Consider the following 22,156-nt stretch of genomic DNA (forward strand, 5'->3'; position numbering starts at 1 on the left):
AGACACACACACACATACACACTCACAGAGACAGACACACACACACATACACACTCACAGAGACAGACACACACACACACACATACATAGACACACACAGATACACATACGCAGTCACAGAGACACACACAGATACACATATGCACTCACAGACACACAGACACAGATACACACAGAGACACACACACACATACATAGACACACACAGATACACATATGCAGTCACAGAGACACACACACAGATACACACACACACTCACAGACACACACACACATACACACACATACATAGACACACACAGATACACATACGCAGTCACAGAGACACACACAGATACACATATGCACTCACAGACACACAGACACAGATACACACAGAGACACACACACACATACATAGACACACACAGATACACATATGCAGTCACAGAGACACACACACAGATACACACACACACTCACAGACACACACACACATACACACATATGCACTCACAGAGACAGACACAGACACACACAGAGACACACACACAGACACACACACATACATAGACACACACACAGATACACATACGCAGTCACAGAGACACACACACACACAGAGACACACACACTCACAGACACACACACACATACACACATATGCACTCACAGAGACAGACACAGACACACACAGAGACACACACAGACACACACACATACATAGACACACACACAGACACACAGATACACATACGCAGTCACAGAGACACACACACACAGATACACACACACTCACAGACACACAGACACACACACACATATGCACTCACAGAGACAGACACAGACACACACAGAGACACACACACACAGACACACACACATACATAGACACACACAGATACACACACACACTCAGACACACACACACACACACATACGCACTCACAGAGACAGACACAGACACACACAGAGACACACACACAGACACATACATAGACACACACACAGATACACATACGTACTCACAGACACACACACACATACACACAGAGACAGACACACACACATACACACTCACAGAGACAGACACACACACACACATACATAGACACACACAGATACACATACGCAGTCACAGAGAGACACACACAGATACACATATGCACTCACAGACACACAGACACAGACACACACAGAGACACACACACACACATACATAGACACACACAGATACACATACGCAGTCACAGAGACACACACACAGATACACACACACACTCACAGACACACACACACATACACACATATGCACTCACAGAGACAGACACAGACACACACAGAGACACACACACACAGACACACACACATACATAGACACACACAGATACACATACGCAGTCACAGAGACACACACACACAGAGAGACACACACACTCACAGACACACACACACACATACACACATATGCACTCACAGAGACAGACATAGACACACACAGAGACACACACAGACACACACACATACATAGACACACATACAGACACACAGATACACATACGCAGTCACAGAGACACACACACACAGATACACACACACTCACAGACACACAGACACACACACATATGCACTCACAGAGACAGACACACACAGACACACACACAGACACACACACATACATAGACACACACACAGATACACATACGCAGTCACAGAGACACACACACACAGATACACACACACTCACAGACACACAGACACACACACACATATGCACTCACAGAGACAGACACAGACACACACAGAGACACACACACACATACATAGACACACACACAGATACACATACGCAGTCACAGAGACACACACACACAGATACACACACACTCACAGACACACACACATACACACATATGCACTCACAGAGACAGACACAGACACACACACAGACACACACACAGACACACACACACACAGACACACACAGATACACATACGCAGTCACAGAGACACACACACACAGAGATACACACACACTCACAGATACACACACACATACGCACTCACAGAGACAGACACAGACACACACAGAGACACACACACAGACACACACACATACATAGACACACACACAGACACACACACAGACACACACACACACACACACACACACACACACACACACCCTGTTTCTTTAGTCCATACTATCTCCTAGTCCTCTTCTAGGCAAGTCAGCTTGTGCACAGTGTATGCCCTAGAGCAGGGAGGCATCTTACCATCAGTCAGGTTGAGTTCAGCTGGACTAGAGAACATGGGAGGGGTGAGAAATGAGGTCCAGACTCGGGATTTAGAAAGAAGTTAACATTTGAACTGCATATTTCAGAAAGAATGGGGGGCATTTGGCTAAAGTTGAAGGGACTGTTTGAACAAAAACTGTAGAGGCATGACCGTTCCCGGCAGTGCAGGAAGTGGCAACTAGTCTGCCTGGTGTGGGCCAGGACCCTGGCCTTTGAGTCATTGCCAGGGTGACAGGAGTCACCAGGTTCTCTAGTGAGGAGTCAGAGGAGGGGCGTTGAGGGGAGGTCTTGTCTACTTTCTTCCGTGTGGAAGCAAGTCATCGTGCAGACTGGGCGCCTTCACGTTGCCACAGTGGGCCAAGCCACTTGCTGAGAGGCTGAATGTGTTTCCAGACTAGCAGAAACAGCCATGTCTAGGTTTCTAAAAAATGTCTTGGAAGCAACCACATTTCCTTTGGCCTGGGAACCACATTTCCTTTGGCCTAACACGCCCTCACCCCATTTCATTCTTTCAGGAAATGTCTGAACCCAGATTCAAACTTCTACACTGAAGTGGAGAAGGACCATCTGTCAGGGAAGGGGGTTGAAACCCGCTGAGGTTGAAGACCCAAACTTGAAGGGCTTTCTTTGAGGAGGAGGGTTGGGAAAGAGGATGTGGGAGTGATAAGTGGACAGTGAAGAGATGGAAAGAGATCTTCATTTTTTCTCCCTATTCAGCAACAATCATTTTTCCCTGTGACTGATTGAGGAGGATTTTAGTCTCTCTGGGATCTGTAAAGACACCCAGCAATTCTGACTTTCCAGCAAAAACAAACCTTGACTCCTCTCTGTTTGACCAGCTTGTGATCCCCTCAGCCTTTTTGCATTAAGGGCTTTCTGGACCTAGAATGCCAGTACCTGGGAAGGAATGGAAATGATTCAAGGTCTGAGGTATGTAGAAATAGCGGCAGGGAAAAGGGTTCTGGCATTTTGGACGGAATTGTGGGTCCGTCTTGAAGAAATCCTTCCTGGCTCCCCTGAAAAGCTCTTGATGTTCACCACCTTGCTTTCTGAGCCCTTTCTCTCTCCTTTCTCTTGTAAGTCCTGGTTTTTAGTCAAAGACAAGGCTGTGGGCACAGCTAGTGAGAAGCCAGTCAGGCGAGGAAGGGAGGAAAAGGGAGAGGAGGGAGGAGAAAGCCAACATGAATGAATCAAAGGCAAGTTTCTCAGGAAAAGTCTTTGCTCCTGGCTGTGCTGGGTGAGAACCTGTCCTCCCACAGAGTCCTGGCTGGGCACCTGTGAAGAGACTGGAGACTCTGGGACAGGCGCCATCAGCCGAAGGGCATTCAAGTGTCAAAGCTGCCACTGGCCGTTCCATGGGGTGGCACCTACAGCCACAAAGCTTCTAAACATTACTTTAGGTAAATTACTGGGTCAATATTTCCAGAGAGAGAGATGAGAGATTCTGCTGAGCCAGAATCACCCCCCCTCCCCCCCCCGTGCAGTGGGAACTGTAGTCAAACCTGGGTCTCGTGTGACGAGACAGGTCTGCTGCGCACAGGCTCTTCTGTGACTGTTGCGAGAGATGGAACATACGTTGGAGGATGAGACCAGGCTTAGAATCCCTGAGGTCCTCGTCATCCTGTTCTTGACTCTTTCTGGGGGTTCTTTGGCCTTTTGCTAAGCCAGTTAATGTTCACTTTTAGTACATTTTTATGTCTGGGACTCTCTGCTGTGTACTGAGGATTGTTTAAAAATTGGCGAACAAGGGGCCCGGTTAAGTGCACATAGTACTAAGCACAAGGACCTGTGCAAGCATCCAGGTTCGAGCCCCCAGCTTCTCACCTGCAGGGGGGTCGCTTCACAAGTGGTGAAACAGATCTGCAGGTCTCTCCATCTCTCTGTCTCTCTCTCTTCCCCCTTCCACTCTCAATTTCTCTGTCCTATCCAATAAAATGAGGGAAAGAAGGCTGCGAGCACAGTGCCAGCACCGAGTCCTGGCTATAATCCTAAAGGCAAAAATTAAAATTAAAATAAAAAAATATTGGAGAACAAGCTAGCTCTGCCCTCCAACTTTCTTAGATGCATGGGGACAAAAGATGGATGGCAGGACTTCACTCGGGCAGCTGCACTGCCTAGGAATGTTAGAGAACTGAGCAGGCGGGTCCTTACAGCAAGGCCTGGGCTGATAGGCAGTGCCGCCAAACCTGAGAAGTAAGTCAAGTTCAGGAGTGGAGAAGGCACATCCCAGGCTCTGAGAAGCACAGCCTGCAAGGAAAATATTCTTTGTGCCAGAGATAATAGTCTTGCTAACTACTTCTTGTTATTACTGTTTTTTAAAAAATTGATTTAGTAATGATCAACAAGATCGTTGGATAAGAGGGGTACAATTCAACACAGTTCTCACCACCGGAGTTCCGTATCCCATTCCCTCTTTTAGAAACTTTCCTATTCCTTTTTTAAAAATTGATTTATTTATAAAATGGAAACACTAACAAGACCTTAGGATAAGAGGGGTACAATTCCCACCACCAGATCTCCGTATCCCATCCCCTCCCCTGATAGTTTTCCTGTTCTTTATCCCTCTGGGAGTATGGACCCAGGGTCATTGTGGGGTGCAGAAGGTGGAAGGTCTGGCTTCTGTCATTGCTTCCCTGCTGAACATGGGCGTTGACAGGTGGATCCATACTCCCAGCCTGTCTCTCTCTTTCCCTAGTGGGGCAGGGCTCTGGGGAAGTGGGGCTCCAGGACACATTGGTGGGGTCGTCTGTCCAGGGAAGTCAGGTTGGCATCATGGTAGCATCTGGAACCTGTGGCTGAAAAAGAATTAACATATAAAGCCAAATTGTTGACTAATCATGAACCTAAAGGCTGGAATAGTGCAGATGAAGATTTGGGGTCTCCGTTTTAGAAATGGCTGGTAGGTCTATTTTAGGTATATTCCAAAGGGCCCATGACTTTATTAGTTTTTGCCTGATCCTGAAATCTGATATGCAGGTGGACCCAGGTTATTGTCTGGGGAGATGATGTCATGGCTGGGAAACTTTCCTATTCTTTATCCCTCTGGGAGTATGAACACAGGATCATTATGGGGTGGGAGTTCTGGCTTCTGTAACTGCTTCTCCTCTGGACATGGATCCACACCCCCAGCCTGTCTCTGTCTTTTCCTAGTGGGGCAGGGCTCTGGGGAGGGGAGGTTCCAGGACTCATTGGTGAGGTCGTCTGCCCAAGGAAGTCAGGTTGGTGTCATGGTAGCATCTGCAACATGGTGGCTGAAAAGCATTAAAATATAAAGCAGAACAAATTGTTTAATAATCAGGATCCTAAAGATAAGAATAGAGCAGATGAGATTTGGGGTCTCCATTTTGGAAGAAGCTAGGAAGTCTATTTAAGGTATATTCCAAGGGACCCATGACTTCACTAATTTACCTGAGCCCAGCAGCTAACATGCAGGTGGGCTTGGAGTCTTGTCTGGTTTTAAGTGAGAAAGTTGTTGGAAACCATGTAGTCCATTGACTTGCAGAGGGTAGAGCCAGGGCAGACTTTCTTATCTGGCTCCAAGGTGCGTGTTCTTCCCACTGCTCCTCAAGTGGGAAGTATCTTTGTTTTATTATGTATATATATATTTTTTTCCCTTTTGTTGCCCTTGTTGTTTTTCACTGTTGTTGTAGTTATTGTTGTTGTTATTGATGTCATCATTGTTGGATAGGACCGAGAGAAATGGAGAGGGGAGGGGAAGACAGAGAGGGGGAGAGAAAGACAGACACCTGCAGACCTGCTTCACCGCCTGTGAAGCGACTCCCCTGCAGGTGAGGAGCTGGGGGCTCGAACCAGGATCCTTACGCTGGTCCTAGCACTCTGCGCCCGCTGTGCTACTGCCCCACTCCCTCTTTGTTTTATTTTTTTTACTAGAGACAGAGGAATTGAGAGGGAGGGGAGAAAAAGAAACTTGCAGCCCTGCTTACACCGTCCCTTACTTACACCACTCCGAGAAGCTTCTCCCTTCCCCCTGTGGGAAGGGAACTGGGACTTGAACTCAGGTCCTTCCATTCTGTGATGTGTGTGTTCAACCAGGGGCACCAGCACCTGCTCCCTGGGCTTCTTTGTCTTATGCAGAGTCTGTGGAAACGCTCTAGAGGGTCTGCGGCCATGCTGACCTGAACACGCCCGATCTCGTCTGAAAAGTTGTAGAGACATCTTTTTCTGTGTTCATTTCTTTGGATTCTGACTCTCCAGATACTGTGTGTGATCGGTCAGAGCTGGGACTTTGAGCTTGTCATCAGCAGTAGCTACAAACTGAAAGTCGTGTTTTCCAAGTGCGTTTTCTGCCTGGACTTTGCCGTGGGTGAGCCTGGCAAGGAGCAGTCAGCCTCATACCCGCCTTGCATTCCTCCGTTCCTCCGTTCCTCTATTCCTCCGGGGCATTTGCTCCGCTCAGGAGCACCGTCTCTTGCAGCTCGACCAGCCTTGGCATCAGACTGGAAGAACGGACCAGGGTGTTGGGCTGCCGCTGGCAGTGGCTCCCCGAAGCCAGCCCCGCGGGCAGCGCTCGAGGCCGAGCCTCGGGTGTGCCGGCTGACCTGCCCCGGTCCCTGAGCGGCGAGCAGTGGCCCGTGGCCCGGAGAAGGTGGTGTGACAGAGAGGAGGAGTGTGAGCTGGCGCCTGAGCCGCAGACGGGCGCACCTCCCAGTGCTCAGAGCGGCGTCCAGCTGCCCAGTGAGGCTCGGCGCGGTGCTGCTCACCCCTCCTGCCGGCGGCTCCCTCTCAGGCTTGCTGCTTGGCCCTCGTGGCCCTGTGTACAGCTGCGGCGTAAAACAGCGCCTCAGAGCACTGGGTCCTCTCCTGACCAGAAATTCAGGACATCACCACCCTCACTACAGGAGTGTCGCCATGGGGACACTGTCACAAGGTGTCAGGATACCGTCCCCCCAAACCATCCTCCTCCCTCACCAGGGCACCAGGCCCCACTACCCCTCCCCCTCCCCCACTACCCCTCCCTCCTCCCTCACCAGGGCACCAGGCCCCACTGCCCTCCCCCCCTCACTACCCCTCCCCCTCCCCCACTGCCCTCCCCCTCCCCCACTAGGACACCAGGCCCCACTGCCCTCCCCCCCACTACCCCTCCCCCACTGCCCTCCCCCCCTACTACCCCTCCCCCTCCCCCACTGCCCCTCCCCTCCCCCACCAGGGCACCAGGCCCCGCTCAGCAGCACCTCCCCTTTCATTTTCTTTTCTTTCTTTCTTTCTTTCTTTCTTTCTTTTTTTTTTTTTTTTTACCAGAGCACTGTTCAGCTCTGGCTTATGGTGGTGCAGGGGATTGAACCTGGGCCTTCGGAGCCTCAGGCATGAGAGTCACTTTGCATAGCCATTATGCTGTCTCCCCTGCCCACCCTCCCATTTCTGAGTCCCCACATCTGCTGCGGTCACAGTCCATTGAGACCTCACCCGGTATTACCCCTTTCTTAAGAAAGAGCATGCTTCCCGTTATGCTGCTTCACTGTTTCCGTTCTCAGTCTCCTTGCGACCTTCTTGCCTTCCCCTGGGCCTGTCCTGGACTGTCAGAGCCTGTCCGGGTCCTTCTGAGACTCGCTGCGAGCAGTCACCACGGGCTCAGTTGAAGGCTGAAGCCTACTGGCGGGCTGACTCCTTGCAGTGCTGTGCTTCCTGGGGGCCTGAGAACCGACCCTGGGGAAGCCTCTAGAACCAGCCCCTCTCTCTGTGCTGCTGGACGCACAGCCATGGCTGGGGTGATGCGAACGCAGGCAAAGGATGCCTCGTGGGGCTGCTGCACAGAGACGCAGGGACGCAGAGACGCAGAGACGCCGGCAGGTCCGGGGCAGAGACGCCGGCAGGTCCGGGGCAGAGACGCAGAGACGCCGGCAGGTCCGGGGCAGAGACGCAGAGACGCCGGCAGGTCCGGGGCAGAGGCGCAGAGACACCGGCAGGTCCGGGGCAGAGACGCAGAGACGCCGGCAGGTCCGGGGCAGAGACGCAGAGACACCGGCAGGTCCAGGGCACAGCTCCTACTCAGCCTTGTGCTTTTTGCCTCTGGGGGTTTGCTGGGGCTGGCTGCCTTCTGGAGAACTCCACCATTCTCAGAAGCCGCCCCTATCCTTCGCTTGCATTTTCTTAGAGAGAGAGAGAGGAAGAAAGGGTGAGAGAGAGAGAGCGAGCATCACTGCTCCACCACTTGTGGAGTGCTCCCTGCCCCAGCAGGTGGGACGGAGGCTTGAACTCTGACTGGCATGCACGGGAGCATACGTGTCCTGTGGGGCGCAGGGCTGCCTGACCGCCCTCCTTTGTGCCAGACGTACAAAATGGGACTCAGGCCAGGGTGCCGGCGCACCAGTCCTGCTCTAGTCTCTCTCTCTCTCTCTCTCTGTCTCTCATACTTACAGGCCCTGGGTTCCACCCTGGCATGAAAGAAAGTAAAAAAGGAAGGGAGTGAGGGAGGGAGGAAAGACGGGCCCAGCTGCAATATTCCCCTTGGAGGAGCACCTCACTGACGTCATCCCAGATGACCCCTCTGAGGATGTCTGCTGGCTGCATGCTTTCCAGCTTCCAGCCCACCAGTGACCACAGCCCAGCAAGCTAACAGGAGGTCAAAGAAATCAGAACCAGTGCACGTCATGTTGGAATTAGGGGAGAATTAGAAATGATACCAGGAATTAGGGTCTGGCTTATTTTTGTCATCAATAGATACCACGGGGAGGAGATATCTCGCAGTGTAAAGAGACCATGAAGGGCTGAGGACACAGCATCGTGGTTCTGCAAAAAGACTTTCATGCCTGAGGCTCTGAGGTCCCAGGTTCAATCCCCAGCCCCACCATAAGCCAGAGCTGAGCACTGCTCTAGTCTGTGCGTGCGCGTGTGTGTGTGTGTCTTTCTCTCTCATTAAAATAAAAGAAAATATTTTAAAAGATACTTAGAAAAAAAAAAGCAAAAGGAAATTTAAAAAGAAAGAGATAGCGAGAGAGACCATGCACAAGCATTGTTAACTCTCACCTCCAGATGTCTGTGTTCCGTTTCTGGCCAATGTGATGACCGTGCTGGTCAGGGTGAAAGAGTGCACTTCCTACATCAGACTCAACAAGGCCCAGTGTTCTGAGCTCCCCTGCTCCCCGCAGATGGTGTTACACATATTCATGTTGGAAGAGTGCTTGATGCGTCAGTGATATTGTCTCTCACATCCTCGCTCCAAGGTCTTAAGTTTCTGTGTCCTTGTGTCTTCTTTTAACATCTACGGTGAAAGGTAATTCACACACCATAAAATTGGCCCATATATGCACTTCAGTGGTCTTTAATATATTTGCAGAGTTATGCAGCCACTACCCTGTCTAATCCTCGAACATTTTTATCAGTCCTTAGAAGAAATCTCATGGGGGCTGAGCTGTTGCTTAGCGGGTTAAACGCACATGGCGTGAAGCACATGGACCAGCGTAAGGATCCCGGTTCGAGCCCCCGGCTCCCCACCTGCAGGGGAGTCGCTTCACAGGCGGTGAAGCAGGTCTGCAGGTGTCTGTCTTTCTCTCCCCCTCTGTCTTCCCCATCTCTCTCCATTTCTCTCTGTCCTATCCAACAACGACGACATCAATAACAATAACAATAACAAGGGCAACAAAGGGGGAAAATAGCCTCCAGGAGCAGTGGATTCATGGTGCAGACACAGAGTCCCAGCAATAACCCTGGAGGTGGAAAAAAAAAAGAGAGAGAAGCAGCAGCTTCATACTTACTGCAGTCAGTCTCCTTTCTTCCATCCTTAACAACAACGACCTCAAACCAGGAGTATGTTGTTTTACAATCAGCACATGCCTACTCAGAATACATTCCAGCAAGCCCCAAACACCAGCCCCAAGACCCCTCTCCCGCCACCCAGGGCACTGGCGGCTCCCTGCCAGCCCTCCCCCACCTCCCTCTGACAGGCCTTGTCTTCCTGTTGTTTCATTCCTGGCATCTTCCAGGAATGCACTGCCAGTGTTCACCCTTCTCCTTCTGCTTATCTCACAAGCCTTTTTAATTGGGTTACTCATCTTTTTATCCACTTGTGAGAGTTCTTTATATATTCTGAATGCAATTGGAATTTCTAAACAGAGGCATGATTTGCAATCATTTTTCCTTTTTGTAAGTTGTCTTTTTTTTTTTTCCCTTGGTATTTTTTTTATAAAAATACCACAAGAGTTTCTTGTTTGAGTAAAATAGGTGTAGTTTTGTGTGTGTGTTTATTTTGTTGTTTTTGCTTTTGTTGTGCTTTGTAAGAAACCATTGCCTAGTCCACTATTACAAAATTTTACCTCTCTATTTTCTTCAATGCTTACTTTTGTTATTTCAACTCTTTAAAAAAAACTATTTATTTATTGGAAAGAGACAGAAAGAAATTGGGGGCCAGGCTGTAGCACACTGGGTTAAGTGCATATAGTAGGAAGAGCAAGGACCAGCGTATGGATCCCGGTTCAAGCCCCCGGCTCCCCACCTGCAGGGGAGTCGCTTCACAGGCAGTGAAGCAGGTCTGCAAGTGTCTCTCTGTCTCTCTCCCTCTCTGTGTCCCCCTCCTCTCTCCATTTCTCTCTGTCCTGTCCTATAAAATGGGAAAAATGGCATCCAGGAGCAGTGGATTCATAGTGCAGACACCAAGACCCAGCAATGGCCCTGGAGGGGGGGTAAGAGAGAGAGAAAGAAATTGAGAGAGAAGGAGGAGGTAGAGAGGGAAAGAGAGACCCCTGCAGCCCTGCTGCCCCCTCATGAAGCTTTTCCCCTGCAGGTGGGGACCAGGGGCTTGAACCCAGGTCCTTGTGCACAGTAATGTGTGCGCTTAGCCGGCTGTGCCACCGCCTGGTACCATTCTCCTAACTCTTACATTTAGGTCTGACACCTGCTTCTGCTTGATCTATGTGTATGGCCTCTCGTTTGTCTGCACGTTAACACCCAGGTTGAAAAGACTCTCCCATCCTCATTGAGTTGCCTTTACCTCCCTGTTGAAACTCAGCTGACCACAAATGTGTGGGTTTGTTCTAGACTCTTAATCCTTTTTTGTTTGTTTGTTTTGTTTCTTTTTTCTTTTTTAACCAGAGCACTGTTCGGCTCTGGCTTATGGTGGTGCGGGGGATTGAACCTGGGACATTGGAGCCTCAGGCATGAGAGTCTGTTTGCATAAGCATTATGCTGTCTACCCTCCGCCATAGACTCTTAATTCTATTCCATTTATCTCTGTTTTCATTCTTGTGTTAGTACTCACTGCTGTATTTTATCTTTGTAGTTTTGAGACCAGTAGATCTGAATTTTCCGACTTAAATTTTATTTTTAAAGATAATTTTGGTTATTCAGTGTCCCTTACATGCAATAAAATTTTAGGATCAGCTTGACAGTTTCTGCTTAGCCTGTATATTTATTGATGTTCCATCTACGGGTCAAGATGAGGGTGGTTGCTATCTTAACAGTATTGAGTTTTCTGACCCATGAATATATCCATGGGATATATTTTCATTGCTTTATGTTTTCTTTAATTTTTTTCAATGATTATTTTTTTTAGTTTAGCTTGTACAAGCTTCACATTTCTCCTTCTCCTCTTCCTCCTCCTCCTCCTCCTCCTCCTTCTCCTCCTCCTCCTCCTCCTTCTCCTCCTTCTCCTTCTCCTTCTTTGTTTTTGTTTTGTTTTTTTGCCTCTAGGGTTATTTCTGGGACTCAGTGCCAGCACTACAAATCCACTGCGCCTCATGGCCAATTTTTCATTTTATTGGATAGGACAGAGAGAAATTGAGAGAAAAGGGGGAGAGAGAGGGGAGAGAGAAAGACAGACACCTGCAGACCTGCTTCACTGCTTGGGAAGTGACCCCCCTGCAGGTGGGGAGCCGGGGGCTTCATGCTTCTTTTGTTGAATATTTTTTATTTGTTACTGTTTAATATTTTTTATTTGTTACAGAGAGAAATTGAAAGAGCAGGGGAGATAGAGAGGGAGAGAGACAGACACCTGCAGCCCTGCTTCACCACTCGTGAAGCTTGCCCCCCTGCAGGGGCTTGAACCCGGGTCCTTGCACACTATGATCAAGCTACACACTTCTTTTGTTAAATGTATTTCTAAACTTTTTTGCTGCTAGTATTAATGGAATTGTTTTTTATTTCATTTTCCAGATTCCTTTTTTTTTTTTTCTTTTTAAGCAGAGCATTGCTCAGGTGGTACTGGGGATTGAACTTTGAATCCTTAGGCATGAGAGTTTCTTTGCATAACCATTATGCTATCTATCCCCTCAAATTATTCATAGAGGTTGTATAGAAATTAAATAGATGAGGCCAGGTGGTGGCACCTGGTTAAGTTAAGCACACACATTACAATGCTCAAGGACCCAGGTTCAAGCCCTTGGTCCCACCTGCAGGGGAAAGCTTCTCGAGAAGTAAAGCAGGGCTGCAGGTGTGTCTGTCTGTCTGTCTGTCTGTCTATCCATCTTCCTTCCCATCAGTTCCTTCCTGTCAATTTCTCTCTGTCCTATCAAATAAAAAAGAGAGAGAGAGAGAGAAGAAAAGAAAAGAAGAGAAATGGAAAAAAAAAAAAAAAGGAAAGAAAGGAGGAGCAATGGCTGCTGGGAGTAGTGGGTTTGTGGTGCAGGCGCACAGCCCTAGTGAAAACCCTGATGGCAATAAAAAAGAAAATGAATAGACTCCTTATACCATTGACTTTAATATTGTTGTATATCCTACAGATTTACCTGAATTCATATTAACTTAGTAGCTGTTTAATGACATTTGTAATTTTTTTACATAAGCAATAATACCATTTGCAAACAAGATGAACTTTCATCTCTTTTATTCCAATCTGGATATACCTTGTGATTTAACCATTTTCTTCCTTTTTACCATTTTAGTATAGAATGTTTCCTGAAGCATACTGATATACTTGCTGGCTATGTATATGGCATATTGAAGGCTATTTTTACTTCATAAGTATTTAAATGATGTAATAGATATTAATTTTATCTTAAGGGGAATAAGGGGAAAAAATAGCAGCTTACAATTGTATGGTGTGGACACAGAGGTCACTTGATAAGATTTCTCTTCCCCAAAAATTCTGTTCATAAAAGCAGGCCTTCTTCATGTTCCTATGACGCTTCATTTTTAATTAATATCACTTACCATCACCTAACCATAAGGGCAGAGACTTCCTTTCTTTCAGTAGATGGCAGTGACTGGTGTACAGGTCCTCAGTAAATATCTGTTGAATGAATGATTGTTTATAACAAGATTAATCTGGGAGCGGGCAGGCAGTGGAGTGCACCAGGTTGATGACACGTTACCTTGAGCGAGGACCCAGGTTCAAGTCCTGGGTCCACACTTGCAGGAGGAAGTTTCACAAGCAGTGAATCAGGGCTGCAGGTGTCTTTCTTTCTCTCCCTATCTGTCTCTCTCTTTCCCCTCTCAATTTCTCTGTCTGTCCTATCAATTTTTTTTTTAAAAAAAGACTGATTGTTTAAGAACAGAAAATGAATTTTTAGTTGCTGGGGACTGGGAGATGTTGTTCATGTGGCACAGCACACCGTCTTGTTGGCTACCACACAGGAGCACTGAGAAGATTCATGAGTAGTGGGCAGTGCTGTAGTCTCCCTCTCTCAGTCTCACCCCTCTCTGTTCCTCATCCCTTACCCTCTATCTGGACAAAAGTTAAAGAAATAAAAAAAGTGGTCTGGGAAGTGGCGCAGTGGATAAAGCATCGGACTCTCAAGCATGAGGTCCTGAGTTCAATCCCTGGCAGCACATGTACCAGAGTGATGTCTGGTTCTTTCTCTCTCCTCCTGTATTTCTCATTAATAAATAAATAAAATCTTTAAAATAAAAAAAAAAGATAAAAAGGAGCAGGAATGGTAGAATTGCGTAAGTGCAATCCCCTTTGAAGCCCTGGTGGAGGAAGGAAGGGAAGAAGGAGAGAAGAGGAGAGTGGAAGAAAGGGAGAAGGTGAGGAATGAAGTGATGAAATAGCAGTTCAGGAGGTAGTCAAGTAAGGCGAGATTCATGTGGAGCGCAGACCGGGATTTGGGAGACTGGTAGGATTTGGGAGTGGTAGGATGAGATGTAGCTTTCTCAGATCAGTGTGAGTGTGTGCGCGTGCGCGTGTGAAGTGCTGTTGTCTGCTAGCTCACAGACTCTTTCCAGCCGTCAAAAGGGTACTTTGAGGCTCTGGAGTTATAGAGTATAAAATTAAGTGAACTGGGGACCAGGCGGTAGTGCAGCAGGTTAAGTGCACATGGCGCGAAGCGCAAGGACTGGCGTAAGGATCAGGGTTCGAGCCCCTGGCTCCCCAACTGCAGGGGAGTCATTTCGAAGGTGGTGAAGCAGGTCTGCAGGTGTCTATCTTTCTCTCCCCCTCTCTGTCTTCCCCTCCTCTCTCCATTTCTCTCTGTCCTATCCAACAACAGCTATAACAACAATAACAGTTACAACAAGGGCAACAGAATGGGAAAAATGGCCTCCAGGAGCAGTGGATTTGTGGTGCAGGCACTGAGCCCCAGTGATAGCCCTGGAGGCATAAATAAATAAATAAATAAATAAACGTTTGAAAAAAGTCTAATGAACTGGGGAAGGTGGTTCCCACCGCCCAGCAGAAGCCTCCCAGGAGTCTTGGAGGTCATCCTGATGTTGAGGTGCCTGGGGTTTGCCTCACAGACCGTGTCTTCTTTGCAGGGCTCTGGATTTGCAGAGAGCCGAAATGACCATGACTGCCAACAAGAATTCCAGCATCACCCATGGAGCTGGAGGCACTAAGGCCCCTCGGGGGAATCTGAGCAGGTGCGTTAGGGGTCTGCTGCTGGCAGGGGTGGGGGCTTGGGAGCGAGGACCACGAGCTTGCTGCATGAGACAGTTGCATGTGCTGTGTCCTGCACGTGACCTGCCAGAGTGAATGATGGTCTCCGTGGCTCTGTGTCATCAGGCTGGGCCCAGCCCCAAAGTGACAACAACACAGGTTGTCTCCACTGTACATGCTCTGTGTTTTCTACCCGTGTGTTAGCTGTTTTTAGATATTTATTCCCTTTTGTTGCTCTTGTTTCATTGTTATAGTTATTATTGTTGTTATTTATGTCATGTCGTTGTTAGGACAGAGAGAAATGGAGAGAGAAGGGGAAGACAGAGGGGGAGAGAAAGACAGACACCTGCAGACCTGCTTCACCGCCTGTGAAGCGACTCCCCTGCAGGTGCGGAGCCGGGGGCTCGAACCGGGATCCTTATGCCGGTCCTTGCGCTTTGCGCCACGTGCGCTTAACCCTCTGCTCTACTGCTTGACTCCCCCTTGTGCTAGTTTTTCAAGTCTCCATAGGGAAAAGCCAGCAGGAACCCCAAGACACTGTGCTGGAGGAGGAGCTTAGTACTTGAGGGATGGAGCTGGCAGGAGCAGTGATGGTGCCGCTCTGACCGCATCTTCTCCAGTGAGGCCAGTGTTGGAGGGGGAGCAGCCTGGGCCGCACCTGCTAAGCTGCTCAGTAGAGAGAGAAGACAACCACACCGGAGTAGGGATATAGTTGTGCAACTAACACAGATTCCAAGCCAAAGTCTAGACTCAAAAAAGAATATAGGCTGGCCCCCCCCAAATTTTTTTTCTTGGAGGAATTTTGGTCAGTGCAAACTTTAAGTCGCTTTTCCTGGTTTTCTTTTTTTCTTTAAGTGGGGATGTAAGACCACAGAAAAACCACAGGATTGACTTCAAATCCAAGCACAAAATTACTTAACAAATAGTAAGATCTTGGATGGATTTATTTGCTTGCTTGCTTATTTATTTATTTTGTCATAGCTAGGGCTTCACTGCTCTGAGTCAACTTTTTTCTCTCAGATACAGAGTGACAGAGACAGAAAAGGGGAGAGGGGAAGATACCACAGCACCAAAGCTTTGTCCACTGTCACGGGGTCAGGATCAGACCTGAGTTGTGCACTAAACAGATGAGTTATCTTGCCAGCCCTCAGCATTTTCTTATTCATCTACAAAATAATAGCAACGGCACTGTAGACTCACAGAGTTGCTATGAGAATTCGCTGAGTTACTGTGCCGATCAACGTCTAGTATAGGGGCTGGCATAAAAAACGCTCAGTGAATGTTAGCTCCTTTCCTTACACTGGTCCTTGCACTTCGCGCCACGTGCACTTAACCTGCTGCGCTACCTCCAGACTCCCGGCTCGTTTCCTATGTTGGAATAAAAGCAGCCAGAACTGGCAAGTCTTGACCAAGGCTGGATTCTAGTGTCTAAGAAGAGCCTCCTCCTCCTCCCCCTCCTCCTCCTCCTCCTCTTCCTTCCCACCTCCTCGTCCCCCTCCTCCTCTTCTTTTTAAGGCTTTTTCCTAGCCTCTTCTGCTATGCAAAATAAATTACTTGTTAGCTCACAGACTCTTTTTCCAGTCCTCAAAGGAGTACTTTGAGATTATGGAGTCATAACACATGGAATTAAATGTAATTTGGAAAGTGGTTCCTACTACCCACCGTAGAAACGCCAGGCAGTCTTGAGGGTTGCCTGGTCCTCCAGAACCTCAGCCACTAGAGCTGGTAGCCAAGAGAAGGACATTCCTTCTAGGGTGTCTGAGCTGTGCAGTGCCAGGGTGAGTCCAGTCAGATGCCACGCTCAGTTCTTGGCAGAGGCGGTAGCTAAACATTTGGCTCAGTCAGAACTGGAGTCCAGATGTGATTGAGAGAATTGGGATGTAGGATGTAGCTCCCCGGAAGTGACTGGAGTGGATGAAGCAGGGGTTCTGTATGTCACACATGCAGGTTTGGTCCCCGGAAGTGACTGGAATGGATGAAGCAGGGGTTCTGTATGTCACACATGCAGGTTTGGTCCCGGAAGTGACTGGAGTGGATGAAGCAGGGGTTCTGTATGTCACACATGCGGGATTGGTCCCCGAAAGTGACTGGAATGGATGAAGCAGAGGTTCTATAGGTCACACATGCAGGTTTGGTCCCGGAAGTGACTGGAGTGGATGAAGCAGGGGTTCTGTATGTCACACATGCGGGGTTTGGTCCCGGAAGTGACTAGAGTGGATGAAGCAGGGGTTCTGTAGGTCACACATGCGGGTTTGGTCCCGGAAGTGACTGGAGTGGATGAAGCAGGGGTTCTGTAGGTCACACATGCAGGTTTGGTCCCCTTGGAAATGGTCTGACTGTGTGGTGCTGACTCAGCAGAGATGAAGGCCTGACTTTGCAGGTACATCTAGCTTGGAACCTAAATAAATCGCACATCCACTCTTGTAGCTCCAGGAAGAGCATTCTTTGCCTCCTTCCCACCCACACCTTTAAGGCAGACTGGAGTTGCTTGCACACATGCTTTCTGCAATGGGTGAGACTGGGAATGGCACCGACCAATGACTTTTGAGGTAAAAACAGGTAAAGAAGCTCTTCTAGGGCCTGCTGGTACCCAAGGCAGATAGGCCTGGGTCTCCTTTGTTCATCATTGTCTGCTTCTGAAGAGCCAGTTACGGTGCCTTTCCCTCTTTTTTTTTTTTTCTTTCTTTTTGCCTCCAGGGTTATCACTCGGTGCCGACACTATGAATCCACTGCTCCTGGAGGCCGTCTTTTTCCCGTTGTTGTTGTTGTTGATGTTGTCGTTGTTGGATAGGACTGAGAGAAATGGAGAGAGGAGGGGAAGACAGAGAGGGGGAGAGAAAGACAGACACCTGCAGACCTGCTTCACCGCCTGTGAAGCGACTCCCCTGCAGGTGGGGAGCCGGGGGCTCGAACCGGGATCCTTATGCCGGTCCTTGCGCTTTGCGCCACCTGGGCTTAACCCGCTGCTCTACCGCCTGCCTGTTCTTCTCCTCCTTCTTCTTTTTCTTCTCCTTCTTCTCCTTCTCTTTCCCTTCTTCTTCCTCTTCTCCTTCTCTTTCTCATTCTTCTTCCTCTTCTTCTTCTTTTTAGTTAATGATTTCATAATGATCCACTGTGGGATTAGAGGGGTACAGGTCCACACAGTTCCCACCACCAGAGTTCTGTATCCCCTCCCCTCCATTGGAAGGCTCCCTGTTCTTTATCCCTCTGGGAGAACGGACCAAAGATCTTTATTTCACTTTCCTTCTGTTCTTAATGTGAGGCATTAAAAATGAAATAAAAATTATATGTAGTTAGTTTTATTTTTAATTTTTAAGAAAATGTATTTAGAATCTGAATTTCAAATTACCACCAGCCCTTACTCCTTTAGTATTCTTTAGTGTTCCTTTTTTTATTATTATTATTTCTATTTCATAGTGGGAGATGATGGTATTCACATCATGTCATACAGCAGAATTGAGCCTATTGAGAGGTGCCTTGGTAGCTATTTGGAATAGAGTCCTGTGTGTTCTGATCATCTGTGGAAACTGCTCTTACTGGCAGAACATGAATGGTGTCTGTGAACAGCTGGACTTCGGAGGCGCCTTCAGAAAGCTTCATTCTAGCCTGCCTTTCATCCTTTACTTGGATCCACTCCTGTCACGTGTCCACACCGCGTGTCTGTCTCCTTCCTCCTCTCCCCCCTCCTCTTTCCTTCCCTGGGAACCTGGCTCTCAGCATGGGATCACAGGCATCTCTGGGAAAAGCCCGCACTGCTGTCACAGAGGTTCCTGGCAGACCTTACGTATTACTTAGAGATGGTTGTCTTGTGGCTTTTGTGACTTCACCACCAACCACATCTGGGGTGTTCCTGGGCTGAGTAAGCCAGTCAACCACCGTTTCCTGTCGGAAGTTATTTTCAGTGAACTCTGAGTATTCTCCTTGGTGAGAAGGTTGTGGAGGGCAGTGGTGGGCAGAGAGGGCCGAGGGAAGGTCCTTTTTCTTCAAAGATTTCAAAGTTGGTTGATGTCTCAGTGCTTGACCTGTCAGTAGCTGTTTGTCAGGGCAGCCTGGGAGTCCTGAATGGGGGGGAGACTTCCCAGGGTGACTGCAGCCAGTGAGGGAGGAAGGGGTGGGTGCCAGGCCCTGGAGGCAACCTGTGGGAGGCATTTAGTCCAGCTTTGGGCAGAGGTGGGACTCTCCTGCTGGGAAACAAAGCAGTTTCAGAGGACAGAGGAGGCAAAGGCCCCTTTAAGCTCTGCTGGAGGGCTCTTGGCAGACATCTGGTTTTGTTTTTCTTTTCTTTTCTTGTTTTTCTTTCTTTCTTTCTTTTCTTTTTTTTTTTAACCAGAGCCCTGCTCAGCTCTGGCTTATGGTGGTGCGGGGGGATTGAACCTGGGACTGTGGAGCCTCAGGCAGGAGACTCTCTCTTCCTCTCCGAAGAATTTTGTGTATTTTAATTTTTTATTAACTTTATTTACTGGATAAAGACAGCCAGTAATCAAGAGGGTAAAAGGAGGTAGAGAGGGAGAAAGAGAGATACCTGTAGCCTTGATTCACTACACACAAAGCTTTCCCCCTGCAGGTGGGGACTGGAGGCTTGAACCTGAGTCCTTGCGCACTGAGACATGTGTGCTCAACCAGGTGCGCCACCACCCGGCCCTGGCATGAGAGTCCATTTGCATAGCCATCATGTTATCTACTCCACCCCTAGACTCACATCTCCATGGAAGATCTACATCAACATGTTTTAGGAGGATGAGAGTTTATTGGCACAAAGCAGGAATAGAAAAAAGGAAAACACACACTTTTGAAGCACGTAGACACCTCTAAATAGGATGGAATCCAGAATTTTTTTTAAAAAAATGTTATATTTATTTATTTTTCCCTTTTGTTGTCCTTGTTTTTTTATTGTTGTTGTAGTTATTGTTATTGATGTCATCGTTGTTGGATAGGACAAAGAGAAATGGAGAGAGGAGGGAAGACAGAGGGGGGAGAGAAAGACAGACACCTGCAGACCCGCTTCACCACCTGTGAAGCGACTCCCCTGCAGGTGGGGAGCCGGGGGCTCGAACTGGGATCCTTACGCTGGTCCTTGCACTTCGTGCCACGTGCGCTTAACCTGCTGCACTACCGCCCGACTCCTGGAATCCAGAATTTTTTAGCCCATACTGGCCTGGTGCTAGCTAGTACCAGGTAAAGTCTAATTCAGTCAACAGAGGGTCAGGGAACTATCATAGTGGTTGCACACGAAGGGGGTGGGGTGGGGAGTGAGCGCAAACTGAGTTTTCTAGCTTTGCAACTTTTATTTTTGGTTCAAGAGATGCTGATGAGGGACCCTGAAGGGATTCAGTTCAGCCAGTGTCTCCAGCACAGCTGCATTTATAGCATTAACAGTCGGATGGAAAGGGAGATACCCTACAGGATGCAGACAGCTTGCCTGGCATCAGGCCCTTCCCCAGGGCTACCGGCAGGACGCAGGGGAGGAGTTGCTACTGCCTTCCCGAGGAGTCTTTCCCTAGGCAACCCTCTAACATTTAGGCATGGGGACTGATGGACTGAGCAGACAGGACCCTGGGGAACTGTCAAAATATGTATTACAAGGCCGTATGTATTCCTAATCTGATGTAACATATTTTAAAATTTATTTTCATAAGAGTCATAGAAGGTGAAAGAGAGAGAGAGAGAGAGAAGGGAGGAGCAAGGAAGGAAGAGAAGGAGGGAGGGAGGGAAGGAAAAAAAGAAAGAACTTGGGGGGGCGGGTGGTAGTGCAGTGAGTTAAACACACTTGGCGCAAAGCACAAGGGCTGGTGCAAGGGTCCAGGTTCGAGCCCCCGGCTCCCCACCTGCAGGGGGGGGGGTCGCTTCACAGGCGGTGAAGCAGGTCTGCAGGTGTCTGTCTCTCCTCTCTGTCTTCCCCTCCTCTCTCAATCTCTCTCTGTCCTATCCAACAACAGCAACAGCTATGACAACAGTAACAACAACTACAACAAGAGCAACAACAAGGGCAGCAAAATGGGGAAAAATGGCCTCCAGGAGCAGTGGATTCGTAGTGCAGGTACCAAGCCCCAGCAATAACCCTGGAGGCAACAAAAATAGAAAAAAGAAAAAGAAACATTTAAAAACAAAAAGAGAAAGAACATAGAGCACTGCTTAGCTCTGGCATATGGCGGTGCCAGGGATTGAACATGGCACCTCTGGAGCCTGAAGTCTGCTGCACAACCACTGCGCTAGCTGCCTGGCCTTGTGTTTTGAATGGTGATTGGACTTTATCTGGTGCTAGCTAGCAGCAGGCCAGTATGGGTTAAAAGTTAAAAGTCCTGGATTCCAGCCCGTCACTGGATTTGCACAGGTGTTCTCCTAATTGATTCCCTTCCTCTTCCGTCCTAGCCCAGTCCTGATGTGGCAGGAAATGCAGGAGGAGACTATCTAAGCTTTTTCATTTGACCAGCAAGTGCAGCGCTTGGCTGCGCTGCGGCTTTTCCGGAACAGCTTCCCTTTGTGCTTATCTCTTTACATTTCTGACCTTATTTTATTTCATGTGAGAGTTTCGTAGGAGAGAAGCCAGGGCACTACTTTGATGCCTGCAGTGCCAGGGGCGGAACGGGGTGAACCAGGAGCTCAGGTGCACACATCCCTCCTCTGCCACCCTTCTCCAGCTCGTTCTCTTTGCTGAGAAAGCCTCGTGGGCTGGTAGCTTTGCCCTTGCTGCCAGATGCCCCCTTCTCACAGCATGTTCTCCCAGTTCAAAAGATTTGGCTTCATGGAATGCTGAGGCCGGGATTCTTAAAGTTCCCCTGAATTCCTGAAGTCGGGTTTTAATATGTTGATGTTGACGGCTGGAAGCAGCTTGGTGATCTGGAAACAAGGAATGTGTTATGGGTAGAGCTGATCGACCTCCTGGTTAGTGTGAGTTTTGTCACTTGCTGCTCTCAGGAGATTTCCCGTGGGTAGTAAGACCAGGCAGGCTGCCTTCAGAAGCCTTGATGCTCGAGATTCTCTGTAGCCCCTGGATCTTCAGGACTTGGACAGACTGATTTTCAGTACCACGTCTGGGAATCTCTTCTCTGGATGTAGGTAGGAGAAACCTTGTTGTTTGTGGAAAATGTGAATTTCTCAGGGTCAAGGGCTATGACTT

General features: G+C 48.5%; 1 protein-coding gene across 5 annotated transcripts in view; it reads left to right on the forward strand.

Moving 5' to 3' along the window:
* Window positions 1-22,156, forward strand: part of DENND2B (DENN domain containing 2B) — a 221,588-nt gene that overhangs the window by 150,433 nt on the left and 48,999 nt on the right. For all 5 annotated transcript variants that reach the window (XM_016191763.2, XM_060177216.1, XM_007531210.3 and 2 more), the window contains exon 2: window positions 14,919-15,023. In XM_016191763.2, the coding sequence (XP_016047249.2) occupies window positions 14,919-15,023 (105 nt within the window). The remainder of the gene's footprint in view (window positions 1-14,918; window positions 15,024-22,156) is intronic.

This window comes from Erinaceus europaeus, chromosome 17 (assembly GCF_950295315.1).
Source record: "Erinaceus europaeus chromosome 17, mEriEur2.1, whole genome shotgun sequence".
In the NCBI taxonomy this organism is placed as follows: Eukaryota; Metazoa; Chordata; class Mammalia; order Eulipotyphla; family Erinaceidae; genus Erinaceus; species Erinaceus europaeus.